The 22,328-nt window shown below is 59.8% G+C and overlaps 1 protein-coding gene and 1 long non-coding RNA gene across 2 annotated transcripts; one reads left to right on the top strand and one right to left on the bottom strand.

Annotated features, from left to right (window-relative positions):
• The first annotated feature begins 1,072 nt into the window (after nt 1-1,072).
• On the top strand, nt 1,073-2,272 carry LOC132509978 (uncharacterized). The gene is made up of 2 exons (XR_009537189.1): nt 1,073-1,135; nt 1,425-2,272. It is a non-coding gene; the product is annotated as an uncharacterized LOC132509978 (long non-coding RNA).
• Nucleotides 1,896-21,626, bottom strand: LMTK3 (lemur tyrosine kinase 3). The gene is made up of 15 exons (XM_060131618.1): nt 21,521-21,626; nt 20,503-20,636; nt 20,090-20,240; nt 19,505-19,581; nt 18,908-19,026; nt 16,770-16,857; nt 16,279-16,427; nt 15,824-15,908; nt 15,618-15,739; nt 15,317-15,466; nt 12,281-14,802; nt 9,146-9,561; nt 7,622-7,757; nt 7,324-7,461; nt 1,896-4,108 (listed from the first exon to the last, which is right to left on the bottom strand). Exons 1-15 carry the CDS (start codon nt 21,594-21,596, stop codon nt 4,092-4,094), a joined length of 4,380 nt encoding a protein of 1,459 aa, XP_059987601.1. The 5' UTR covers nt 21,597-21,626; the 3' UTR covers nt 1,896-4,091.
• Between the last annotated feature and the right edge of the window lie 702 nt (nt 21,627-22,328).

Genomic DNA, 22,328 nt, shown 5'->3' with positions numbered 1-22,328 from the left:
CAACAGATAATATCTGATCGGCTGGGCTAGAGGTCAGTGGTGTCGGGAATAGGTTGCGACCAGTGTAGGTGGGGCGGGGCTTTGGGGCCAAGAGGGTGGGACTCTGGGCCAATTGAACCGGGTTTCTCAGCCACTAGAGGATCATCCTTTGGAAGACATTTTACACCACGCAGGGGTAGTGCTGAGAACCGGCATTTTTATAACATCTCCTTTCCCGGGAATCTGACAGCTTACAGAAGTGTAAGGACCGCATTCTTTGAGGGTGAAACCTTGGGGGGTGGGGTACCCTTGAGCCCCAGGTCCAGGCTTGTCCCCCTTTGCCTTCCAGCTTGGGGTGTGCGTGGTGTCCCCAAGGAACAAAAGCACGTGGATCCCGAGAAGGGTGTCGGGAGACCCCGTCTCTCTCCTACGTCCAGATCTGCAGCTGAGGAGGATTTAGTACGAGAAACCACAACTGCAGACAGGCCCAGGACCAAGCCCCTGCTGGAAGGGAAGCCTGTTGTCCCAGGGCGTGCCTGAGCTGCAGTTATCCTCCGTGTCCCCAAGGCATCTAACTCCTAATTGTTGAGTGCTGCCAGTGGGGTGTGGAAGATCCCGGGTCTCGGGCGTTGACCCGGCCCCGCCCTTGGCCACAGACATCAGCGGGTGTGAAAGCTCCTAATCGCTGTAACAACTCCAAGGTGGTGCACCCAGCCCTCCCGGGAGACTGCCAGACTACAATTCCCAGCAAGCTATGCGGCGCTGGCCGCTCCACTGTCGGGAGAGCCATTCTGGAGGTCTCCTGGGAAATGTAGTTTCTTAAGACTCTAATGTTGGGTTTCCCTTCGGCTGATCCCCTGCCCCCAACTTTCTCAGGTTGGGAAACAAGGCCCTGCCTGACCGCTTCCACCCCAGGGGCTGATGGGGAATGAAGTTCCCAAATGAGGAAATGGAATTCCCAACTCCTCAAAAATTCCACAGAAATGGAGTCCTTGACCCAAGAAAGTCATGGGAAATGAGGTCCTGGGTCGATGGAGGGTCCCACCATCTCCACCAGGGGGAGATGGAGTGTCTCCACCAGGGGGAGATGGAGTGTCTCCCCCTGTGTTGCTCTCCTCCATGGAATGAACCCATAGGTACCGAGTGCCTGTTGTGGGTAAGTAGCTGGCTCAGTGGAGATGCCCCAGAAGAGCATTCCAGGCAAAGGCAACAGCATGTCCCAGGGCAGGGAAAGGCACATTGTGTCGGAGTAGCTGACAGCATGCTGCTGCGCCTGTACGGTGCTGGTGGAGTGGGGCTGGGGTGATGGGAAATGGAGGAAATGCCTGGGCCCAATCATCTGGGGCCTGGACAGCCATGTTAGGACTTTGAATGTCCTCTTAGCTGATGGGAAGCCATCCAAGGTCATGACACAGGAGAGTGATGCATTTGGGTTGATGTTGCAGGAGGGGGCCTTTGGCTGTTGCAGGAGAGTAATTTGGAGGTGAGCAGGGGCAGTAGCAGGGAGGTAAGTTAGGAGGCTGTGCTGTCATTCTGGTGTAAGAGGGTGTGGCCATAGACTTGGAGAGACCCGGACCCGCAAGAGTCCTCTTGGAAGAGGAGCCAGCAAGACTTGCTGAGGGCTGGGTCAACTCTGGGATTCTAGCTTGAGCAGCTGGTGAATTGCAATGTCATTTACTGAGATGGCTAAAGAGAGGATTTATGGGGGGAGAAATCAGTGGTTCTGTTTTAGCCAAATTAAGCTGGAGATGCCTGTGGAACATTAAAATCAGACTCCAGTCTCCTCAGAATTGTCCTTCAGTTTTGCCCCCAATCCGTCTTCTCCCCAAGGATGGAGAATTCTGGCTTTCAGCTCCCTCCTCTCCCAGGACCCCATACTCCCAACCCCCTTGTTACGGGTTGAACCGTGCCCCCCACAAATCCATATATTGAAGTCCTAACTCCCAAAACCTCAAAATGTGATCTTATTCCAAAATAGAAGCATTGCAGATACAATTAGTTAAGATGAGGTCATTAGTGTGGGCCCTAATCCAACTTGACTGGTGTCCTTATACAAAGGGACATTTTGGACACAGACACACACATGCAAGGAGAGAAGGCCATGTGATGACGAAGGCAGAGATTGGGGTGATGCTTCTGCAAGCCAAGGAACACCAAAGATTGCCAGACAGCCACTGGAAGCTAGGAGACAGGCCTGTAACAGATTCTCCCTTAGAAGGAACCAACTCTGCCGACACCTTGATCTTGGACATCTAGCCTCCAGAACTGACACAATAAAGTCTGGTTTAAGCCACTCAATTTGTGGAACTTTGTTACAGCAGCTCTAGTGAGCTAATACACCCCTTCACCCTCAGACCCAGGACGTCCAGGCCCCCAGCCCCCTCCTCCCTCAGACCCAGGAGCCTAGGCTCTCACTGCCTAACCTGGCTGGGTTCCATGCAGCACCCACCCTGGGCAGACGTGTTACAAGATCAGTTCAAGAACCACCAGATCTATCAGAAGTGGCAGTAGGGGACAGAGGCAAAACCTAATCCTCTCATTCGCTCTTTCTCCATCGCCCACAACTTACATGTGACCCTAATGCTCTCATCATCTTAATTCCTAAGCCAGGAGTCCACACAGCATCCCAGCTGGGTCCCCACTCCTGACCCCTTCCCTCCTCCCTCATCCAAACTGCTTCCTTCATATACACAAATGAATCTGGTACCAAGGTGACGGCGGGTGGGGGTGGGAGGAAGACAGGTTGAAGCCAGGAGATCAGAGATGCAATGACAGACCCAGTCAGAAGAAAAAAAGACAAAGATGGAGACAGAATCAGTCAAGAGACCAGGACAAATTAAGAAGAAAGAAATCGAGACAAAAAACCCGTGGCAGAAAGACATAATAGAGACAGGAAGGTGACGGGGACACGCAGACAAGGAGAAAGAAGTAGAGATGGGGTGATACTCAGACGAAGAAATAGATGAGAAGAAAGAGGCTGAAGACACGGGATGGGAAAACAAAGACAGAACTGGGACCGGGTGAAATAGGGAGATAAAGGGACAAAAAACAGAGAAATTTGAATGGAGAGGTTCAATTAGGGGGAAGGCAAGAGAATGTCAGACAGGTGGGTGGTCACATGAAGAAACAGGTAAACTGAGGCACAGTTACCATGGGCAGGGAGATAGATTCTGACCCTCGAGGCAGAGGGTCTGTGCCTCGAGGTACAGGCAGTGCCGTTCTGAGGTGTGTGGGATGTGGCCATGATCCAGTGTGGGTGCTGGCAGGTCATTTCTGAGCATTTTCCTCACCAGCACTGGCCCTGGGACAGCTTCTGGCCACCTTGCAGAAACCCAGCTCTGACCATAACCTGCCACCTTCCCGAACCCTCGCCGGCTCCTCGTCACCTCCTGAACCGTAAGTTGAGGCTGCAGCAGAAGTTGGTGATGCCGACACCAGACTGAGATCCAGAGAAGCGGAGAAGCCGGGGGTCTCGCTGCCACACAGGCATTTCTGCCTTTCTGAGCCTCGGTGTTCCTGTCAGATGGGGCTGTGAGGATGGCCATATCTCCTGGACAGCACCCGGTCCCTGCAGCCTCCCCTCTTCATCTCCCGAAACACACACATGCCCCACGTTCCTCCAAAAAGTTGTTTTTTGTCTTTTTTAAATAATGTGAAAATGCCACGCGAAGGTTTGAACCAGAGGCCCCTCCAGGGGCCAGGCTGGGGTGGGAAAGGGGAGACGCGAGATGGGGGGGTCCAGGTCCCTGAAGCCTTCGGCCCCTGTCTGGGGCTGGGAGTGGGTGAGGAGGGGCCTCCACTGTGCAGAGGGGCTCCAGGCCCTAAAGAGTTCAGTTCAGTTCCGAGAAAGGCGGCTCTCCAGGGAGGGGTGAGGGGCTTCCTGCCTCATTTGGCACCGAGGGGGTCAAGGGGCTCAGGGGAGCCGTCCGGGGGGCTGGGGGGCGGAGGGCCAGGGCCTCCTGTTTGGCACATGGTGGGGGAGGGGGAGGGCCCGGTCTCGGGGGCCTCCCCGGAGGCGGCGTCTGTGGTGGTGGCAGTGGCTCCATCGTCCACAGAGGATTCTACTCTCAACCCCTCTTCTGGGGGTGCAGGGGGGTCAAGTCTTCGGGGAGTCAGTTCTCCACGGGGCCTGAGGATGGAGGGAGAGGAGAGAGAAATGGAATTACTGGGCAGAAAGGCTCATGGCTTCTGGCTTGTCGATCAGAGTGAAAACCAAGCCCTCACCATGGGGAGCGCCCCACCTGATCTGCTCTGTCCTTTTTCTGTCATTTACTCCCGCCCCCGACTCACTCTGCTCCAGCCACAGTGCTCTGCTTCCTTGCTGTTCCTCCAAGCACCGTCCTACCCCAGGGCCTTTGCACTGGCTGTTCCAACTGCCTAGCATGCCCTTAGCCCTTCCCATAGAACTCAGGCCTCCGTCGCCGTGCCCCCTCTTCAGGGGTCTTCTCCAGGCCATTCTCAGTCAAGCAGTCGTCCCCCTCACCCCCCAAGGTCATTCTATCTCACTGCACTATAGTGGGGGGAGGGGTTGTTTTTTTTTTTGGCGGCGCCGCATGGCTTGTGGGATCTTAGTTCCCCGACCAGGGATTTCACCTCGGCCGTGAAAGCACTGAGTCCTAACCACTGGACTGCCAGGGAATTCCCTTCCACTATAGTTATTTTCTTTCACATTTCTCCTCTGGGATAATCTCAGTTATTGTCCAAGAGCTAGCTTCCTGTCTGCTTGCCCCTCTCGACTGGAAGATCAGAGAGGATGGGACTGCATTTGGTCACTGCTGCACCCCCAGCACCCAGTAGAGGCCCTGCAGAAAGTGCCGTCCCACCAGACTTTCCCACCATGATCCCTTCTCTCCCGGCAGAAGGAGAGCCTCCCACCCATACAACACATCCAGAAAACCAAGGTCTGTGGGGTGGAGACTCTCAACCAGGGCTACCCACCGGGCACCCTCCCACTCCACCTCCCACTTCTCACCTGAGTGGCCTGGGTCAAGTCATTGCCCTCACTTCCAGTCCCTGAGCCTCGGTTTCCCTCCCTTTAAATGGGGAGCATGACCCTCGTGTCCTTTTCAAAGAAGTAGGGAAACTCTGAGATTCCTGGCATCACTCAGCACCCAGGGAACGTGTGTGAAGTGGGCAGAGCCACCCCCCAGCCGTGGTCTTGAAACCGGCTCAGCAGCTTCCCAGCCCAGCTGCGGAATAGCTAAGGACTGAGTAAAGGGATTTGGGATTTTGTGTGATCGGGCCCTCCCTCTCCTCTCCAGGTGAACAAAGGTGAAGTCATCCTGGATTGCTGGCCCTATGGGCCTCAGCTGACTCAACACTTGGCTGGTGTCCCCACGCCCTGGAACCCACCTCACCCTGTCCTCTTGGGGGCCTCTGAGAAGACCTCTGGGAGGAAGTGACATTTGGGGGTGAAATCTGAGGATGTTGCCAAGTGAAGGGTCAACCCTCAGCCCATCCCTCCTGCCCTTGACTCTGTATGTCCTCTCCTCTCCCCGCTGGAGCCTTGCCTGGCCTCCTCCCCAGCCTCCCTGCCTCCACTGGCCCCCACAAGGCCCGGGAGAAGTCTTCCTACACCCGGGGCTGATGCTGCCCCTCCCCAGCTCACACTCCTCCCGTGGCTCCCTAGTGCCCCCAGGACAAAGTCCCCGCCCCTCAGCTTACCCTCAAGCCCTGTGGGGTCTGTCCTGCTCTCTCTCACTTCCCACACCCACCCCCCTCCACCCAACTCTGCAAGTAACCTCCAGACACACCCGCTTCCCTTCTGTTCCATGAATCAGCCAAGCTCTCTCCTGCCTCAGGCCCTCTGCAAGCTGTCCTGTCTGCTAGCATGCTGTCCCCTTCCCCTTCACCTAGTTAACGACAACCAACCCTTCAAGTCCCCGGTTAAAGGGACACAAAGCCCTTTCCTCTTGTCATCTGCTTTCTCAGCAACCCTGAGTTGGCACTTATTCACTTACTGTGGGACTGTGGGGCAATGCTGTGGGTAGGGCGGAGGGGGGCTCATTGATCTTGCCCAGCACGGAATCCCACGAGCCCAGTACAGCCGATGCAAGCATCTACTTCATTAAACGCAGTAACAGCTACCAGTTAAAGACCACTGCAGCGTGCAAGGGGACGATTAAGCCATTCAATCCCCTTAACAAACTTAGGAGTTAGATCCTGCTATCCTCCTCGTTCTACAGAAACTGAGGTACAGAGAGGGAAAGCGACTTGCCCTAGGTCACCCAGCCAAGAAGTGGCAGGGCCAACACCTGAACTCGGGCACAGTGTAGGGGAGCAGGTATGGAGTCCCCCCTGAAAAGAGCCAGTTGCACCTTCCCTCTACTTAGTTCTGTCCTCTGGGAACACCTCCACCCGCCTGGCCCAGTGCAAGCCCTGTATGCAGGAATGTTCTCCTAAGGTGGTGGTGAGGATTAGCATTATGGCGTAAGTGAAACGCAAGAAAGGTACCTGACAAATGCTGACTACTGGAGTGGACACAGACTCAGAGGCCAGGCAGCCAGGGTTTGTGCCCCGGCTCCTCATGCCTCTCTGTGCCTCAGTTTTCTCTTCTGTAAAATGGAGATGAGACTAGAATACACCCCATGGAATCATAGGGAGGATTAAATGGGGTCAGATGTTGCAAGCACATTCTAAGGTCTGTGAGAGTGCTGGCTGTTATTGCTATGGTGCTCCCTGGCCATGTCCTCTCTGCTCTGGTTCATACTAACCAGCTTTGAGCCCCCTGGTTTCCTCTGGCTTCTTGTCTGCCTCTGATCAACCTATGCCCCCCAAAGGAGATGGGATCAAGATCCGCCAAGTACCAGACAGGAATCTTAGCACAAAGATGGGGCAAAGATCGGAAAGAAAAAGAAAGAAAGAGAGGGAGGGAGGGAGGGAGGCAGGGAGAGAGAGAGGGAGAAAGAAAGACAGACAGAAAGAAAGAAAAGAAAAGAAAAGAAAAAGAAAGAAATGATTTGGGGCTTCCCTGGCGGTCCAGTGGTTAAGGGGGCGCGGGTTCCATCCCTGGTCAGTGAACTAAGATCCCACATGCCAAGGGACGTGGCCAAAAAAAAAAAAAAAAAAAAGATGTGCAAGACTCAGAGGGGATCCTTACAGAAGGGAAACTGAGGCTCAGGGAAGGGCGTGATTGCCCAAGCCCATCTGATGGACACCTCTTGGTCTGAGCGGGTTCCAGAGGTGGGTGGGGTTTCACTGGTGAGCAGCCAGACTGAGAGAGGGGAAGGAAGAAACTGGGAGAGAGGCAAAGAAATTCAGAGAGATGGGGACAAGAAAGTGGGAGAGACAGATGGGGAGAGATTGGCAGACGTGGGGCAGGACCAAGGGTCTGAAGCACGATACCTGCGGGCCGGGCGTCGGGGGCCCGGGCGGGGGGCCCCGGGGTCTCCAGCGCAGGCGAGACGGAGAAGCGGGAGAAGCACAGGGGGGGGCCTGGAGGGGGGAGGAGGGGGAAATCCTCCGCCCACTCGAAACTGCCTCCTAGCATTGGGGGCGGGGGGGGTGAGGAGGGAGAGGAGAGGACGCGGTCAGACTCTCAGTCACTTCTTCAGCCCTCCGACCCCGCCCCTCAGCAGGCCCCGCCCCGACGCTGCCCTTCCCATAGACCCCGCCCCCAACTCTGCCCCGCCCCGGCCCTCACCAAAGCCGCTGTCGTTGCTGGGAAACCCATCTCCGGGGGTGGCGGAGTGGGGAAGCGTCGGGGGCGCTGGGGGCGTTGACGGGTCCGTGTCCCCCTCGGGGGGGCCCTGGACACTCAGCTCGTTGGTTGGCGTCTCCTATGAAGGCATATTAGGGGAGGCAAGAGGGGGCGAACCGTCACATCGCACTCACTACATCCCAACAAGCAACAAACCCCGCTAACATTTCTGGGGCTTCAGGCATCCCAATTTACAATCGCTGTCTCTGAAGACCCCCTAATCCGCCTTCGAAGCCTCAGGCCAGCTTTAACCTCCCCCGGCCTGAAGCTCCTCCCCCGACCACGGAGTCCCGCCCACAGCTAAGCAGTCCACTGCAGGAATTCTCTCCTGGCTCCTTAACGCGCTGCCTCCACGGAAGCCCCTAACCCAGGACTGTCTCCGTAAGTCTCGTCCCTTCTCCATGACCCTTACTCACGTCCTAGATCTCGGCCACAGGCGTCCAAGTGCGGGCCCCACAACTACCTGCTCCTATGGTCCTCCAAACCCTTAACCCATTTTGAGCATCTCCGGACCCTCCCGCGAGCCCCTAAGCCCCGCCCTCTGAAGAGGCCCCGCTCCAGTTTGTTTCAGTGCCCTAGGCCTCAGCTCTTGACCCTGTTCTCACTCATCTCAGAACCTTAGTATGCCCTGCCCCAGGTTCATCTAGACACGGCCCCAGTCCACAAGCACTACACCGCCCTGTTTTTCTCTTCAACACTAACCTCCCAGGCTAGTTACTTTTAACACAATCCCCAACCCATCTCTCTTAGCCCCGCCCCAGTTCATTAGCTATGCCCCATCCCTGAACCCACTACTGCACTTAGTATCTTAACACTACAAGCAGCATCTCTTTAAGCCCTCCCTGCAGCTTCTCCATGGCCCACCCCTAGTGGATAAGATCCCCTCCATCCTGAGCCGGCCCCTCGGCCTCCACAACATTAGAGCGCTGGTGCAGAAACCTCATCCCGAACTTCACTAGGCTCCGCCCCCACCTTACAGACCACGCCCTAATCCTCTCACTTTCTTCTTAGCCTCTGACCACCAGGTACCGCGCTTTCCTTCCGGATCCGTTCTCATCTCCAGGCCTCTCCCTAGCCCTCCAGCACCTTCCCCCACCCCAGGCCCCACCTCTGCTCTGGACTCGGCCCTTCCCCTGGCCCCGCCCCATCCCCAGGCCCCGCCCCATCCCCAGGCCCCGCCCTCACACTCAAGGACTCATCCTGCCCTATTTCCCTAGCCAGTCTCTCCCCAGGCTCCGCCCTCACCCTGCAGGCCCCGCCCCTACTTGAGGCGCGGCCTTCCTCCAGGCCCAGCCCCATTCCCTGGCCCCGCCCTTACACTCAAGGCCTCATCTGGTCCTTCAAGTCCCGCCCCATTCCCTGGCCCGCCCTCACCCTGTAGACCCCGCCCCCAATCTAGGCGTGGTCTTCATCCAGGCCCCGCCCCTCCCAGACCCAGCCCCGGGGTCCTGCGCGGGGGCAGCCCACCTGGTCGAAGAGGTAGACGGTCACGTCCCCGTGGAAGGAGACCATCTTGCGCTTCCTCTCCAGCTCGCTGTCCTCGGGTTCGTCGGCCCCGCGTGGAGACTTGAGCAGCCCCCGCAACGGGCGGGCCGCGTCCGTGTCGGCGCTGCTCACCACGACGGGCACCGGGGCTGCCCGCGCTCTCCCGGGGCCCCGCGGCCCCGCCAGCGCGCCCGCCGCTGCCGCCTCCTCGTCCTCCTCCTCGTCCTCGTCCTCGTCCTCCCCGTCCTCCTCCGACGGCCCCGACGCCCCCGCCCCGCCGGCCTCCCCGCCAGCTGCCCCGGCGTCCACGCCCTCCCACGGGGGTCGCCGCGGGCCCGGCCCCGGGAACGGCGTGAGCGTGAGCGGCGGCAGCGCCAGCGAGAGCCGCGAGAGCTTGGCTGCGAGGGGAGACACCCGGTGAGCTCCTGTTCCTGGGGAAACTGAGGCATGCCCTCCCGCCTAACTCTGTGTCCTTAGGTAATCTCAGCCACAGTCTGGGCCTGTTTCCACCCTTGTGAACCAAAAGGCTGCACTGGGGGTCTCCAAGCAGAAGGGTAGCGGTCTTCCCCCTACTCCAGTGCTTAACCCTCCCCGTGGCTCCCCAGTTCCCACAGCACAAAGCCCCAGTTTCTCCCGGGGCCACCAGGCCTGAGTGCCCTGGCTGTGCTGACCTCTCCTGGTTCTGTCCCCACCTCATTCTGGCTTGACCTCCATCCAACCACATGGGCCACATCCCCATTCCTCCCACCTCTGAGCCTTTGCATAGGCTGTTCCCTCTGCCTGGAACTTCCTTATCTAACTCAAGTCCTATTCATCGTCCAGCTCTGTCTGGACTTTCAAAGCCTTTGGAGATCTACCAAGAGGTCAGGCCAGGCAACCCGCTCTGCACCCCATAGTACCAAGCACCTCGCCTTCCTAGCGGTTGATCTCAGTATAGAACTGTAATTCTGTGGCAGTGTGATTAATGTTTGCCTTGCCACGGAACAGAGACTGAGTTGGGCTCATTCTGGCTGCGTCCCCAAACCCCAAGCACATAGAAGTACTCAGTCAATATTTGTGAATAAATGTTCCCTGCTACACAATGTTGACCAAGGTACTTTCTTTCCCTTTTTGGCCCTCAATCGCCAGAAAATTGGGGTGTCTAGCCATCTCCAGGTCCTTTCCCTGCCCTAAGACTCCTTGATCTCAGCCTGCTGGGGGGGAAGGACTTCAGGTCCCTGGAGGAGGAAACCTCACTTCAAATCCCAAGCCTACCCTGCTCTCTTGCTGTGTGTCCCTGGGCAAGCAGATCCACCTCTCTGAGCCTCTGTTTCCTCACTGGTAAATGGAGGGGCCACTCATTCCTCCATTACTGCATAAGTGAGCTGTGTGCCAGGCCCTGTGGGGGGCGATGGTGGGGATGAGAAGAGGGTCAGGGCAGGGCAAGGAGAAAGATGTATGTGGACCGAGTCACTCTCCACCCCTCATTCACTCAACTCCAGCTTCACCAGCCTTTTGCTATTCCATGAACATGCCAAGTTAATGCCCATCTCAGTGTCCTCTACCTGAAACATCCTTCTCCCAGATGTCAACCTGGCTCACTTCCTTCATGTCTGCTCAGAAGTCACCTCCTTATTGAGGCCTTCCCTGACCACCCATCTCAAGGTGATGGTGTGGAGTGGGGCTTTATAGAGGAAGCTATCAAGGGCTGTGGATACCCAGAGGAAGGACAGGGTGACAGTCTTTCGAAATCAGGAAGGCTTCCCAGGGAAGGGGGAATTTGAGTGGGGTCATGAAGGATGAGTAGGAGTTCACTGGATTTAAAAAAAAAAAAAAAGAAAAGCATGCTATTCCCAGTCTCTTTGCACCCAACAACACCGACCCACCCCACCCCCGCTTCAGATCCTCTGAGGCATCTTAGTGGCTCATCCCCTGTCATTTTCATGCTGCCCAGGGTCTTTCCTGACACAGCTGGTTGCAAACTCCCCACAACAACCTTGAGGAAGTGGTAGTGTTCTAATGCCATGGGTTTGAGGAAGGAAGGTTCTGTGCTCAGTCCCCTTCCTGACCTTTCCCTCTTGAGCCTCAGGCTCCTCTGGCAAACAGAGATAATAACCCTTCCTTCAAGTGTGGCTGTGAGGTTGCCAATATAAAACAGGCCCAGTCATTTATAACTTTCATACCAGTATTTAAGGAAATCAGGCCTCTGGATAATTCCAGTGGAACCACAGTCCCTATGTCCACATCTAAGCAGGGGCTGTTTATTTTACTCTCCATTTATCTTCTCTTAAATTATCCCCTCTCTATGACAAACTATTTCCTGTGTTCCTATCAAAACTCAGTTTCCAGAAAAGGCCTTTCTACTAGGCTTTCAAGCCACCAGTACTGGGGTGGGCAGGGCAGGGTCTGAGGCTCCCTGGGTCTCAGCCCTGGACAGCTCAGGGCCTGGTGCACAGGAGGCCTGGCACAATGAATAGATGCCTCAGCTTGTTGGAAAGTTTAAACCAGAGATCACGCACTGGCAGCCCAGCCCACAGAAAGGCTTCTTTTGAGTGGTTTCAACCATTAATACACCCAGAACTCTGGCTTAAAGGGGGAAAGCAGCAGATTTGGCAACACCAGGTGGGCATTCCTGAATGGAGCTGAGAAGTGGCTGCATTTCCTCCCCAACTCCTACCCCACGTCTCCCAGCTCTCATTCATTCATTCATTCCCACCTGTCATTCATTCCCTTATACTGTCTGACCCCTGTGGGCATCTGAGTTTGCATCCCCTAGTTGACGTGAATTGTGATGTAACAGCAGGTGCTTAGAAGTGCCAGGCGTTGGGCCAAAGGCTTTGGAAGTCCTAACTCGTTTAACCCTCACAATCCTATTAGGTAGGCGCTATCCTTGTCATCCGTTTTTGGCAGATGGGGAAACTGAGGCACAGAGAAGGTCATCTGTCCAAGATCACAGCTAGGAAGGGGCAAAGCCAGGATTTGAGCCCAGGGAGTGCGGCTCTAGGGTCTGCACTTGTCACCATCAGGCTGACCTGTCTGGTACCTGGGAGCCTGAGCTTCTCAACTGCACCCTACATCTTGGAAGGAGCTGGGCCTCGGCCCCCAACCGCGCTCCCGTGCTCCCAGCAGCCTGCTCACCTTTGATCTGCTCGCTGTTCCCCTGAGGGGGTCCCAAGTCCAAGAACAGTCGTGGCATCTCGGGGCCCTTCCTCTCGGGCTTGGGGGGGTCCCCGTCTTCGTTGGGTGCTGTGTCTCCGCCGGCTCTGCTGTCTGGGACCCCGGGCTCTCCCTCGGAGGCTGCCTCCGGCCTGGCTCTCTGGGGCGCTGGCTCCGGCCTCGTCGGCTGTGCTTCCAGTGGCGGTGGAGGCGGCTGTGGCCTCGTGCTGTCGACCCATCCGGCCTTTGCGTCCACGCCGCTTCCGAGGCCGCCGCCGGGGGCCATCCCCATGCCCACTGGGGCTCGGACCCCACTCCCGAGGTCCAGCCTCCCAGCCCCGGGGGCTCTCGGTGCCCCCCCAGTCTCGGGGGCTCTCCTCTCGGTCCCGGGTTCCAGCACCCCGCTCCTGGGGGCTGGGCCAGTGGGGCCAGGGGCTGTCTCCCCGCCGTTCAGGGCCAAGACCACTGCGCCAGGTGCCAGGGCTCTCTCCAGCGAGGTCTCTGGGGCTGGCTCCCCGTTCATGGGGGCTGGAGCCCCACTCTCGGGCATCTTCTCCCAGGGCCCTGGGGCTCTCCAAGGCCCAGTCTCTGGCAGCCTCTCCGGGTTCCTGGGGAGTCTCAGGCCCCCATTCTCTGACACCTCCTCGATCTTTGGGGGTGTCAGGCCCCCATTCACCAGCACTTGCTCTTCTCTCGCCGGGGACCCCAGGCCCCCATTCTCCAGCACTTTCTCCTCCCTCCTTGGGGGTGGCAGCTCCCCATTCGCCAGCACTTGCTCTTCTCTCTCTGGGGACCCCGGGCTCCCATTCTCCGCCACCTTCTCCTCGACGCCCAGGGCTCTCTGTTCCCCGTTCTCCAGCACTGTCACCCCGTTCACGGGGAGGCTCGGGCCCTCTTGCGGGCTTGGGGCTTGCTTCCCGCTGTCCAGGACTGTGGGGCCCCTGCTTGGGCCCGGGGCTTTCTCTCGGTTCCCGGGGCCTCTCGCCGCCCTCCTGGGCCCTGTCTCGCGGGCGGCTGCCCCCTTCTCCCCCAGGAGCTTCCTTGTCACGTCCTCCCGCAGGGACATCAGCAACTGCTCGGTGCTCACTTGAACTACGAAGGTCGGCTTCTCCCGGGCCCCCGGGAGCGGGAGGGGACCCGGGTCTGGGGGTGGCCGGGGCGCTCCCGGGTCGGGGGGCTCGGGGGGAGCCCGTGGTCGAGGGACCCCTTCCTCCTCTGCTGCCCCCCCACCGGGGAAGGCTCCCTCGGGGGAAAAAGGGGTCTCGGTCTCGTAGCCGCTGTCGCCCGGTTTGGGGCCCGGAGACGACAGGCCTGAGCCGGGACTGGCCACGGCCGAGGGGGGGTCGGGGGACACGGCCGGGTCCGCGGGGGCCCGAGGAGGTGGCGGCGGCGGGGGGGGAGCGGGAGGTGGCCCCCGCCCGGGGTACTGGGGCGCCGCCGCCCCCATGAGGGGGTCCAGAAACTCGGGGGGGGCCGAGGCGGGGGGGTTCAGGGGCAGGTCGGCCAGGGAGCCCCGCTCCGCCCGCAGGGACGAGTCGTCCTCGGGGGGATGGGGGCAGCCAAGAGCAGGGTGGCCGCCCCAGCCGGCGACGGCGTCCCCCCGCTCCAGGGGCAGGCAGGAGCAGGCCCCCTCGCGGCTGCACAGGGGACAGGGTAGGGGGCCCCGGCGGCTGGGGCCCCCCCCAAGGCTGCTGCTGTCTTCCCCCGGGGAGCTGCCTTCCTCCTCCTCCTCCTCCTCTTCGGCCCACGGGGTGGCCCCCCGCTCCCCCAGCACCTCGGCGGGGTCTCCTGCCAGGGTCTCCCCGGCGCCCCGGCCCTCGGGGTCCCAGCCGCTCAGGAGGAAGCTGCCGGAGGCTGAGGACTGGGCCGGGAAGGGCCGGGCCGCCGGGAAGAGGGGGGAGGCCCAGGTCTCGGACACCAGCTGGGGGACCTCGGGGGGGGCCTGGGGGGCCTGGGGGGCAGGCACTCCTGGGTCCAGGGGGTCCCAGTCATTGGGGAAGAGGGGCTCTGGCGGGGAGCCATGCTCCTCGAGGCGGATGTAGTATTCGCTGCTCACGGAGGGGCTGCGGGCGCTGATGACCGGCAGCACGCTGGGCGTGGACAGCGCCTCGTAGAAGGGGTTGGAGGGGTTGGCGTGGGGGGCCGGGGGTGCGGACGCCGGCTGCCAGGTGGGTGCCCCCCCGCCCCGACCGGCCCCCCGCCGCGCCTTCTCCCACAGGCACTCAAGGTTGAGGCCACGGCTACTCTCGGTGACCGTGAGCACGTCGTCCGGGTCAGCCCCAGGGAAGCCATCCAGAAGGGGGAACGGAGAGGACAGGGTCCCCGGGCGGGGCACGCTGTGCTGCGGGGGCCAGGGCCAGGGGAAGGGACCATCTCGGGGGGGCGGCGGCGGCGGGGGGGGCCTTGGGGGCCGCTCGGAGAGCAGGTAGGTGAGCTGCAGTTGCAGATCAGAGGCCGAGGGGCGCTGGGCAGGCGGCCGCCAGCAGGACTGCAGGATGTCGTACCTGGGGGAGGGAGAGGAGGCAAGAGTGAGTAGGGCAGAGTCCTGGGGGGCGGGGGGGTCACTGGGGGTGGGCAGAGACCAGGAGAAAGTGGGGGGCAGAGACCCAGGGAGAAGAGGACCAAGACCCAGAGAGAGGGGGGAACAGAAACCAGAGAGAGGGAGACAGAGACCTAGAAGAAGAGAGGACAGCAAGGCACATGTGCAGAAATGAGGGTTAAGGTGGCCTTCGCGTTTGGGTTACAAGTTGTGGAATCAGAGACAAGCCAAGCAGCAGGGGTCTTCTAGGGTTGGAGAAACTAGGTTCAAACACCAGCTGTCACTCCATGCCTCAGTTTCCCCGTTCCAAGTAGCAGATGCTGGCGGAAGGGGTGGGGACGTCCCCACTCCATTCTAGGGCTGGCAGCAAGTGGTGCAGTTGTGGAGGGGGGAGAGTGTGAAATGACGTGGGGGATTCTGGGATCATCCTGGGGTGGGAGGTGGAAGGTCAGGGGTCCGGGGTCAGGCCCCGCCCTCACCAGTAGTCCCCGTAGGGCAGCTTGAGCCTCGGCCTGGCCAGCTTGACGTGCTGCTGACGGACGACGAAGGCGAGGACCTCCTCGTCTGATAGGTGGCGGTAGGGCTGTGCCCCAAACTCAAACAGCTCCCATAGGGTCACCCCTAGGGACCTGCGGGGAGCAAAGGGCAGAGGAAGGTCAGAGCCCTGCCCTGACGGGCCAGGGGGCCTCCCCTCCAGGCCTCAGTTGCCCCATCCGTAGAACCTGCGACCCTTCTGCCTTCCTTGCCCTCCTCGGCCGCCCCCCGGCCCGGGCCCCTCACCAGATGTTGCTCTCGCGGCTCTGGTCCACCACCATGAAGGTCCCGTGCAGCTCCCCGAGGAGCTCGGGCGCTGCCCAGCGCAGCGGGATCCACAGGCGTTCGGGGGTCAGGTAGTAGTCCTCCTGGGTGTGGGCGGCACGGGGCGCGGTCAAGCAGGCCGGGACGCCCCCCGCCCCCTCCCAGCTCTGATGGAGGCCAGCCCTCACCTTGTAGTTGCTGTGCGCCAGCCCGTAGTCTCCGATGCGCACCGTGAGGTCGGAGGTCAGCAGGCAGTTGCGCAGGGCCAGGTCGCTGGGGGCGGGCGAGGGGGGCGAGGTAAGAAGCGGGTAGCTTGGGGAAGCCCGCCCCCCCTTCCTAGACCCCGCCCACTTTCCCGCACTGCTCCCCTTCCCTCTTCTTTTCCTCCCTCCTCCTCTCCTACCTTGACTCCTCCCTCTCTTCTGTGACCCCTCCTCCCTTCCTGACTCCTCCCCTACTCTCCTGACTCCGCCTCTTCCCCCTGACCCTCCTGGGCTCTCCCCCCTTTTTGTGTCTCCCACTCAGGCCTCCTTCCATCCTTAACCCCCTCCCCTGTGGCCTCACCATCCACCCCCGTGGCCTGGCCTCTTTCCCCTAAGTAGTCCCCTCCCCCCATTCCTCCCGCTGGCTCCCGAGCTGCCACCTGTGCACGTAGTTGTGGGAGTGGAGATGTGCCAGCCCGCGGGCGATCTCCAGGCCCATCCTCTGCAGTGTCCGCAGGTCTCGAGGGGGCAGCTCAGGGGACAGGCCCTCGGGGGGCCGCTGGGCCCGGAGGTAACGCTTCAGGTCCCCCTGGGAGCGAGGGCAGGGAGGGGTCAGCACCACCGCCCCCTCCCAGGCACCCACACCAGGCAATCCGAGGCGAGGATGGGATGACCTCTGCCCTCAGTGGGCAGCCCCCTCTGGGCCTCAGTTTCCCCTGCTGCTTAGAAGCGCACAGGAACAGCACCCACCCACCTCATGCGCTAGTTCAGGGTGCACCACCTGGGGAGTGAGTACTCATCTACAGAGGTGGCGGTGCTTGTCACAGGTGTTGCTATGATGATGATGTCATTGCTGCAGATCCCTAGGAACTGCCCTGAGCCCTCACCCCACCCAGCTCCCGGCTCTGCCTCCCCTGCCCCAGACCCTCACCAGTTGACAGAACTCCATAATCAGCAGAAAGGGCAGTGTCTCCACGCAGACGCCCAGGCACTGAAGGACGTTGGGGTGCTGCAGGCTCCTGCGAGGGGAAGGGGGTTGCCTGGGTCAGGAAACAGCCCCTTCCATCCCACCCCAGCCCTCTGTCCCACCCCAACCTCCCAGCAAAACCAAACTGTTGCTTCAACCTCTTTGGTCTCAGTTTCCTTACTCCTTCCCCACATCCCCACCTCAGGACCACCCCACTGTCTCCCAGTCCCTGAGCCAGACCCCCAGGCACCTCCTTGCCCCTCCTTCTGGCTCACCACCCCCTCAGCCTTTCTTCCTGCCCCCTGACTCTTCCCCCTCCCCTGCCCTCCCTACAGCCCTAGCTCAAGCCTCCTCACCTCCTGGACTCTCTTCTCAGCCTCCTGCCAGCCTCCCTGCCTCCAGTCTCTCCCTTCCAGTCTGTCCCTGACCTGATGCCCACCTGCTTACGACCCTCCATGGCTCCCTGGTACCCTGGGACAGAGCCTGGCTCACTCCTCGGTCTTTCCTGCCCCTCTGCCTTCCCCAGTATCATTCTTCACGCCTGTGTACCGCTCTCCAAACTCACAGGTGCCTGCTTAGGCTCCAGGCCTTTTGCATGTACGCTTCTCTCTGTGGAGAACACTCTCCTCTCATCAAAGTCCTCCTCATCCCTTAGTTTCAACATCGTTTCCTCAAGAATTGTCACTGTCCCCTCCAACACTGGGGGATACCCCTCTTTTACCCTCACATTGTGGGTAAGAGTCAGGCTTGGGGGTCTGAATCCTGTCTCCTTCTTTCCCAAGTGTGTAACCTCACAGAAGTCATTTCACCTCTAGATCTGATCTAACACGGGAGCCACCGGCCATATGTGACAACTGAGCTCTCGAAATGTGACAGAGGTAGCTGAGGAAAGACATTTTGAACTTGGTTACATTTTATTTAAGATGAATTTAAATAGCCATAGGTGGCTAGTGCTTGCCAGCACGGGCCTAGAGAGAGACAGGCAAGGAAGCAAGTAAAAGGATGAAGTAATGACAAACTAGGATACGTGTTATGCAGAAAATACACAAGTTAACGTGACGGAGCATTCCAGGGTCCTCCTTAGGTGGGGGAGGGAGAGAGGGAGTGTGTGTGTGTGTGAGTGTGTATGTGTAAGGGAAGGCCTTTCTGTTCTGAGACCCAGGAAGGGCAAGGGTTCCCACCATCTGAAACTGGGGCTGGGTGAGGCAGGAGTGATATTCTAGACAGAGGGAACAGCAGGACGGCGGTCCTGTGGCAGGAAAGAAGCTGGCATGTGGGAGGGTCAGTGGGGAGACCGCGTGGCAGGGGGTGAGAGGGCTGATGGCAGGAAGGGAACAGGGCTTGTGGGCTGTAGGGACCAGTGGGATTTTGTCCTGCAGGCCGCAGAAAACCATGGGAGGTTTCAGAGGAAGGGGCTAAGAAAATCTCTGGGCAAAGCTCACTTTTACAACCCTCTGATAAGAGGTCCCCGTGTATGCACCCTTTCCATGACAGGGCACTCACTACCCCACAGGGCATTCATGTAACAATTGTTTATTTAATTCTTGTCTAGAAGCCCTCAGAGTGGAGGGGAGACCAGGCAAGGGAGGGACAGGGTCCTGCCTTCCCAGACCTCCCAGTCAAATGGGGGCAGGGGTGGGAGGACCCTGGTCTGTGATTCTGATTCTGTCCTTCCTCACGCACAAGCAGGGGCCTGAGGAAGGGAACCACCATGAGGTACCCAGTGCCTAACACAGGGTCATCTCGCATCCTCTCAGCTGCCCTCTACATGAGGCTGCTCAGACTTCCTGGACTCACTTTCCAGATGAAAATACTGAGGTTCAGAGTGGAGAGGGGCAGGTCTCCAGCTCAGCTTCTGTGCTGTCCCCTCGCCTTCATCACACTGCCTTCATTTCCCCGGCTCTGTCCCAAGGAAGAACCTGAGGCTCAGGGAGGGAAACTCTCTGGACTGAGTGGCACAGCCAGGAAAAGGTAGATGGACGATTCGAATCCAGATCTGACCCCACACTGCACTCCTCCCACTTCCCAATGTTACCTCCCTGAGGCACAAACTCAGATATTTGGGCCTTCCGAGCCCCACATCCAGCGAGAAGTCCCCATACCTGTATGGCTGTGCTTCTGAGATGAACTTGCGCTGCTCCAGGGGCCCTGCGCTGGCTCGGAGCTCCTTTACCACCACCTGGGCTGGGGTGTAGTCCGAGAAAATCTCTCCCAGGATCACCTGATCAAGGGGGACCCAGGAGGCAGCGCCTGTGGTTTCCCCAGCCCCATCCCAGGGACCACCCTCCACCCCACCGTATGGCTCCCATCTTCCCCCTCTTTCCAGCCTCTTCCTTCAAATCCCACCACCCTCGTACTCCCACCAGACGCGGGGTTAGAGACTCACAGGCCCAGAGTCCGATGGACGCAGGGACGGGTGGAAGGATGGACAGACGGACGCGTGGAGAGCCGGATGGCGAGGCGGAGTGGTCAATGGAGTGAGGAGGGAGGCGCTGACCGACAGGTGGCGGGGGGATGGAGTGGACGGGAGTGGGTGAGAGGTGAACAGAGGGGAGGGCAATGGGTGGGCTGAGGGGGGCAGGGGGACGAGGCAGGGGGCAGATGAGTAGTGGTGGGAGCAGGGGGGATGACACAGAACAGGAGCATCGCCCTGGATCGTATGCACCCTCCGCCGCCCACCCCCAGCCCCACTTAATTACCTTCCCGAACCAGCCACTCCCAATCTCTTGCAGGTAGCTGAGGTGCTGGCGGCTAAGGCCCAGGGGGGTGGTCATGTCTGGTGGGGGGCAAAAGGGAGAGGCACCTGAGCCTCTCTCCCCTCCCAAGTGCCAACAACACCCCTCAATTCAGTGGGGACTGGGGTCAAAGCAGACACAACAAATCTGTTTTCATTGGCTGCCCCAACATTCCACGATGGGATCTCTGCCTCCTCATTGGCTGCCCACAAGGTTCCAACGTCCAATCTGTCCTTCCCTTTGGCATCCCAAGCTCCTATGACATGACTTCAGCCTGCCATCGGCTACCTCTGACATTAAGATCTAGGCTGACCTTACCATTGATTGCCCCACAAGAATCCCCAAATCTGGTTGTGGATGAAGCAATGGCTTCTACCAAGATGTTCTCTGACTTCCTTCAGGCTGCTTCCAAGATTCCGGGGCTCCCACCTCTGCCTTTCCCCTTGGCTGCCTTGGGTCTCTGCTCCCTGTTCCCTGAGGGAAAACTCTCAGGGCCTTCCACCCTGTCCCGTGGGGCCATGAGGCCCTAGTCAGGGTGCGGGGCAGTACCTGAGTGTGATGGCTGCGGGGCAGGCATCGGCAGGGAGACCTCGGCCAGAGGGAGAATGTAGACATCAGGCAGCGACTGTGAAGAGGAGGTCTCTTCGGCGGGGGGAGTGTACTCTCCGGAGCAATCCTCCCCTTCTGGGTTCTCAAACTCCTGGGGCCGGGAGGGGGGAGGGGGGGAGAACACAGGGCTGAGACATGCCATGGTCCTTCTCATCAATACTATCCCCATCTTTCTCATAACTGTCCCCCAATCCCAGTCCAATTCCCATCCCAAGGCTCTGGACCTTGCCATAACTTCAGGCCTGAAGGGCTCTCAGACTCGCTACGCCGCTCCCCCTCCTACCACCTGGATTGAGGGGGAAAGGACTTGCTGGCGTCTTCCTCCCGATCTTGAATCCCCTCATGCACCTCACCTTGAAGCCGACATCGCCCCGTTTGCAGCACAGACAGGTGAGGAGGAGGAAGATGAAGGCCAGCAAGCCAGAGCAGGAAATGAGGACCACGGCATAGGGAGGAGCCAGAGGGGCCCGGCCCAGGGCGAATCCATCTGTGGGCACAGGACTGGGCTGGGGTCCCGGCTTCAAGGCCCTGGTTCCCGGATTCCGTGCCCCTCCTCATCTAGCTAGTCTTCACTACAACTCCCATGATGCTCTGCAACCAGGGCCCCTTGGCAGAGGAGCCGGATGGCCCAGGGCATTGTGGGAGTTGTAGTTTGGGGCCTTCTCAAGTGGTTGGGTTGGGGGTGGGGTCCCTCCTCTCGCCCCAACCTGGGACTCCCCCCCATCACCTCACCCCCAGGCTTGGATGAATTTCAGTGAGGATTGAGGGAAGGAGGAGTAATAGTGGAGGCTGGGGCTCTCAGAATTTAAAATACGCTCCCACAACAGCCTTCTTACCCGCTGTTTGGGGAAGAGGATGAACCCCCAACTGCAGGCTGGGAGAAGATTCTTGCCCCATGCCGGAACCTCCTAGTTACGGGGGTTGAGGCTTGTTTCTTTTAGGGACGCTTGGAGCACACACATGTCCTCTGTTCCCAACCCAAACCCCTGAGAAGGCAGCTCCGCAAGCCTTGGGTCTCCCCCAAAGCTAGAGACAGCCTCCAATGCTGTGTCCCCCTTAGAAACAGTATTCCTCCCCTCTGTCCCCAATTCTCCCAGAGGCCCTGTCCTTCCCCGGCTCCCTGCACACACCTGCACACATGCGTGTGCACACACACATGTTGCCCGAACGGACCCCCTCCCCACCCAGCCCCCAGCCTTCCTCCCACAGGCCCTGCTAACACAGGCACCGTCCCCGCGGCTCCCCAGGCCCTGGCTCGCTGCGGGAAGACGCCACACAGGTGATGGAGCCAGAGCCCCACAGACAGACCTCCAGGGCAGGCCGGGGTGGGGGTGGGGGCCGCTGGACAGCCGGATGGCCGGACAGACTTACCTGGGTGGGCCGGGGACGCCAGGCAGCCGGAGGTGGAGACGGCCGCGAGGAGGATGAGGGCGCCGGGGGCAGGCATCTTGTCGAGGATGGAAGGGAGGTGGAGGTGGTGGCGGCTGGGGAGGAGGGGGGGGCGGGCCCTCAGCCCCCAGCCATGGGGACCCGCGCGACCCTGGCCTCCCCCCAGCCCAGGAGAGGGGCAGGAGACTCAGGACAGGGGGAGGGAGGGGCTGCTTACTGGCTCAGGTACCCCCCTCCCCCTCTTTGAAGGGACAGACAGATGAAGGGATGGAGAGGCGGACAGAGGAGAGGAGCTGGGGAGCCGGGGTTGCTGGGGGGGAGAGGGTAGGATGGGGGGGGAGAATGAGGGCCCCGCCCCCGAGGGCAGCCGGGATTGGGGGAGCAGAGAGCCTGTCAGAGGAAGGGTGGGAGGAGGGAGGATGGAGGGAGGATGGAGCGTCGTCATGGCAACTGGCTCCCCAGTAGCATTGGCTGCCAGGAGGGAGGGGAGGGGGAGGGACAGACAGGGACCAGCAGACCCTTGTGTGGGGGGGACACAGGGCCCACAGTGCCTGGCCTGGACACTGCTGTGACATGCTACCAGCAGGGACACGTGTGCTCCGCGCCACGATGCAGATGTCAGGCAGGCACACACAGCCCACACACGGCTGACACACGTCGCAGAGACCCTCATAGACAAGCACATCACATACAAAGGTGGACAGCTATCGGCAGACGGGGACACGTACACGTCACACACAAAGACGCAGGGATGATAGGCTGCACTAAAAACGCACAGGCAGGCCGGCCC

Source organism: Lagenorhynchus albirostris, chromosome 19 (genome assembly GCF_949774975.1).
Source record: "Lagenorhynchus albirostris chromosome 19, mLagAlb1.1, whole genome shotgun sequence".
Classification (NCBI taxonomy): domain Eukaryota; kingdom Metazoa; phylum Chordata; class Mammalia; order Artiodactyla; family Delphinidae; genus Lagenorhynchus; species Lagenorhynchus albirostris.
The sequence above is the reverse complement of the archived record's forward strand: the minus strand, read 5'-3'. Positions and strand labels throughout refer to the sequence as shown.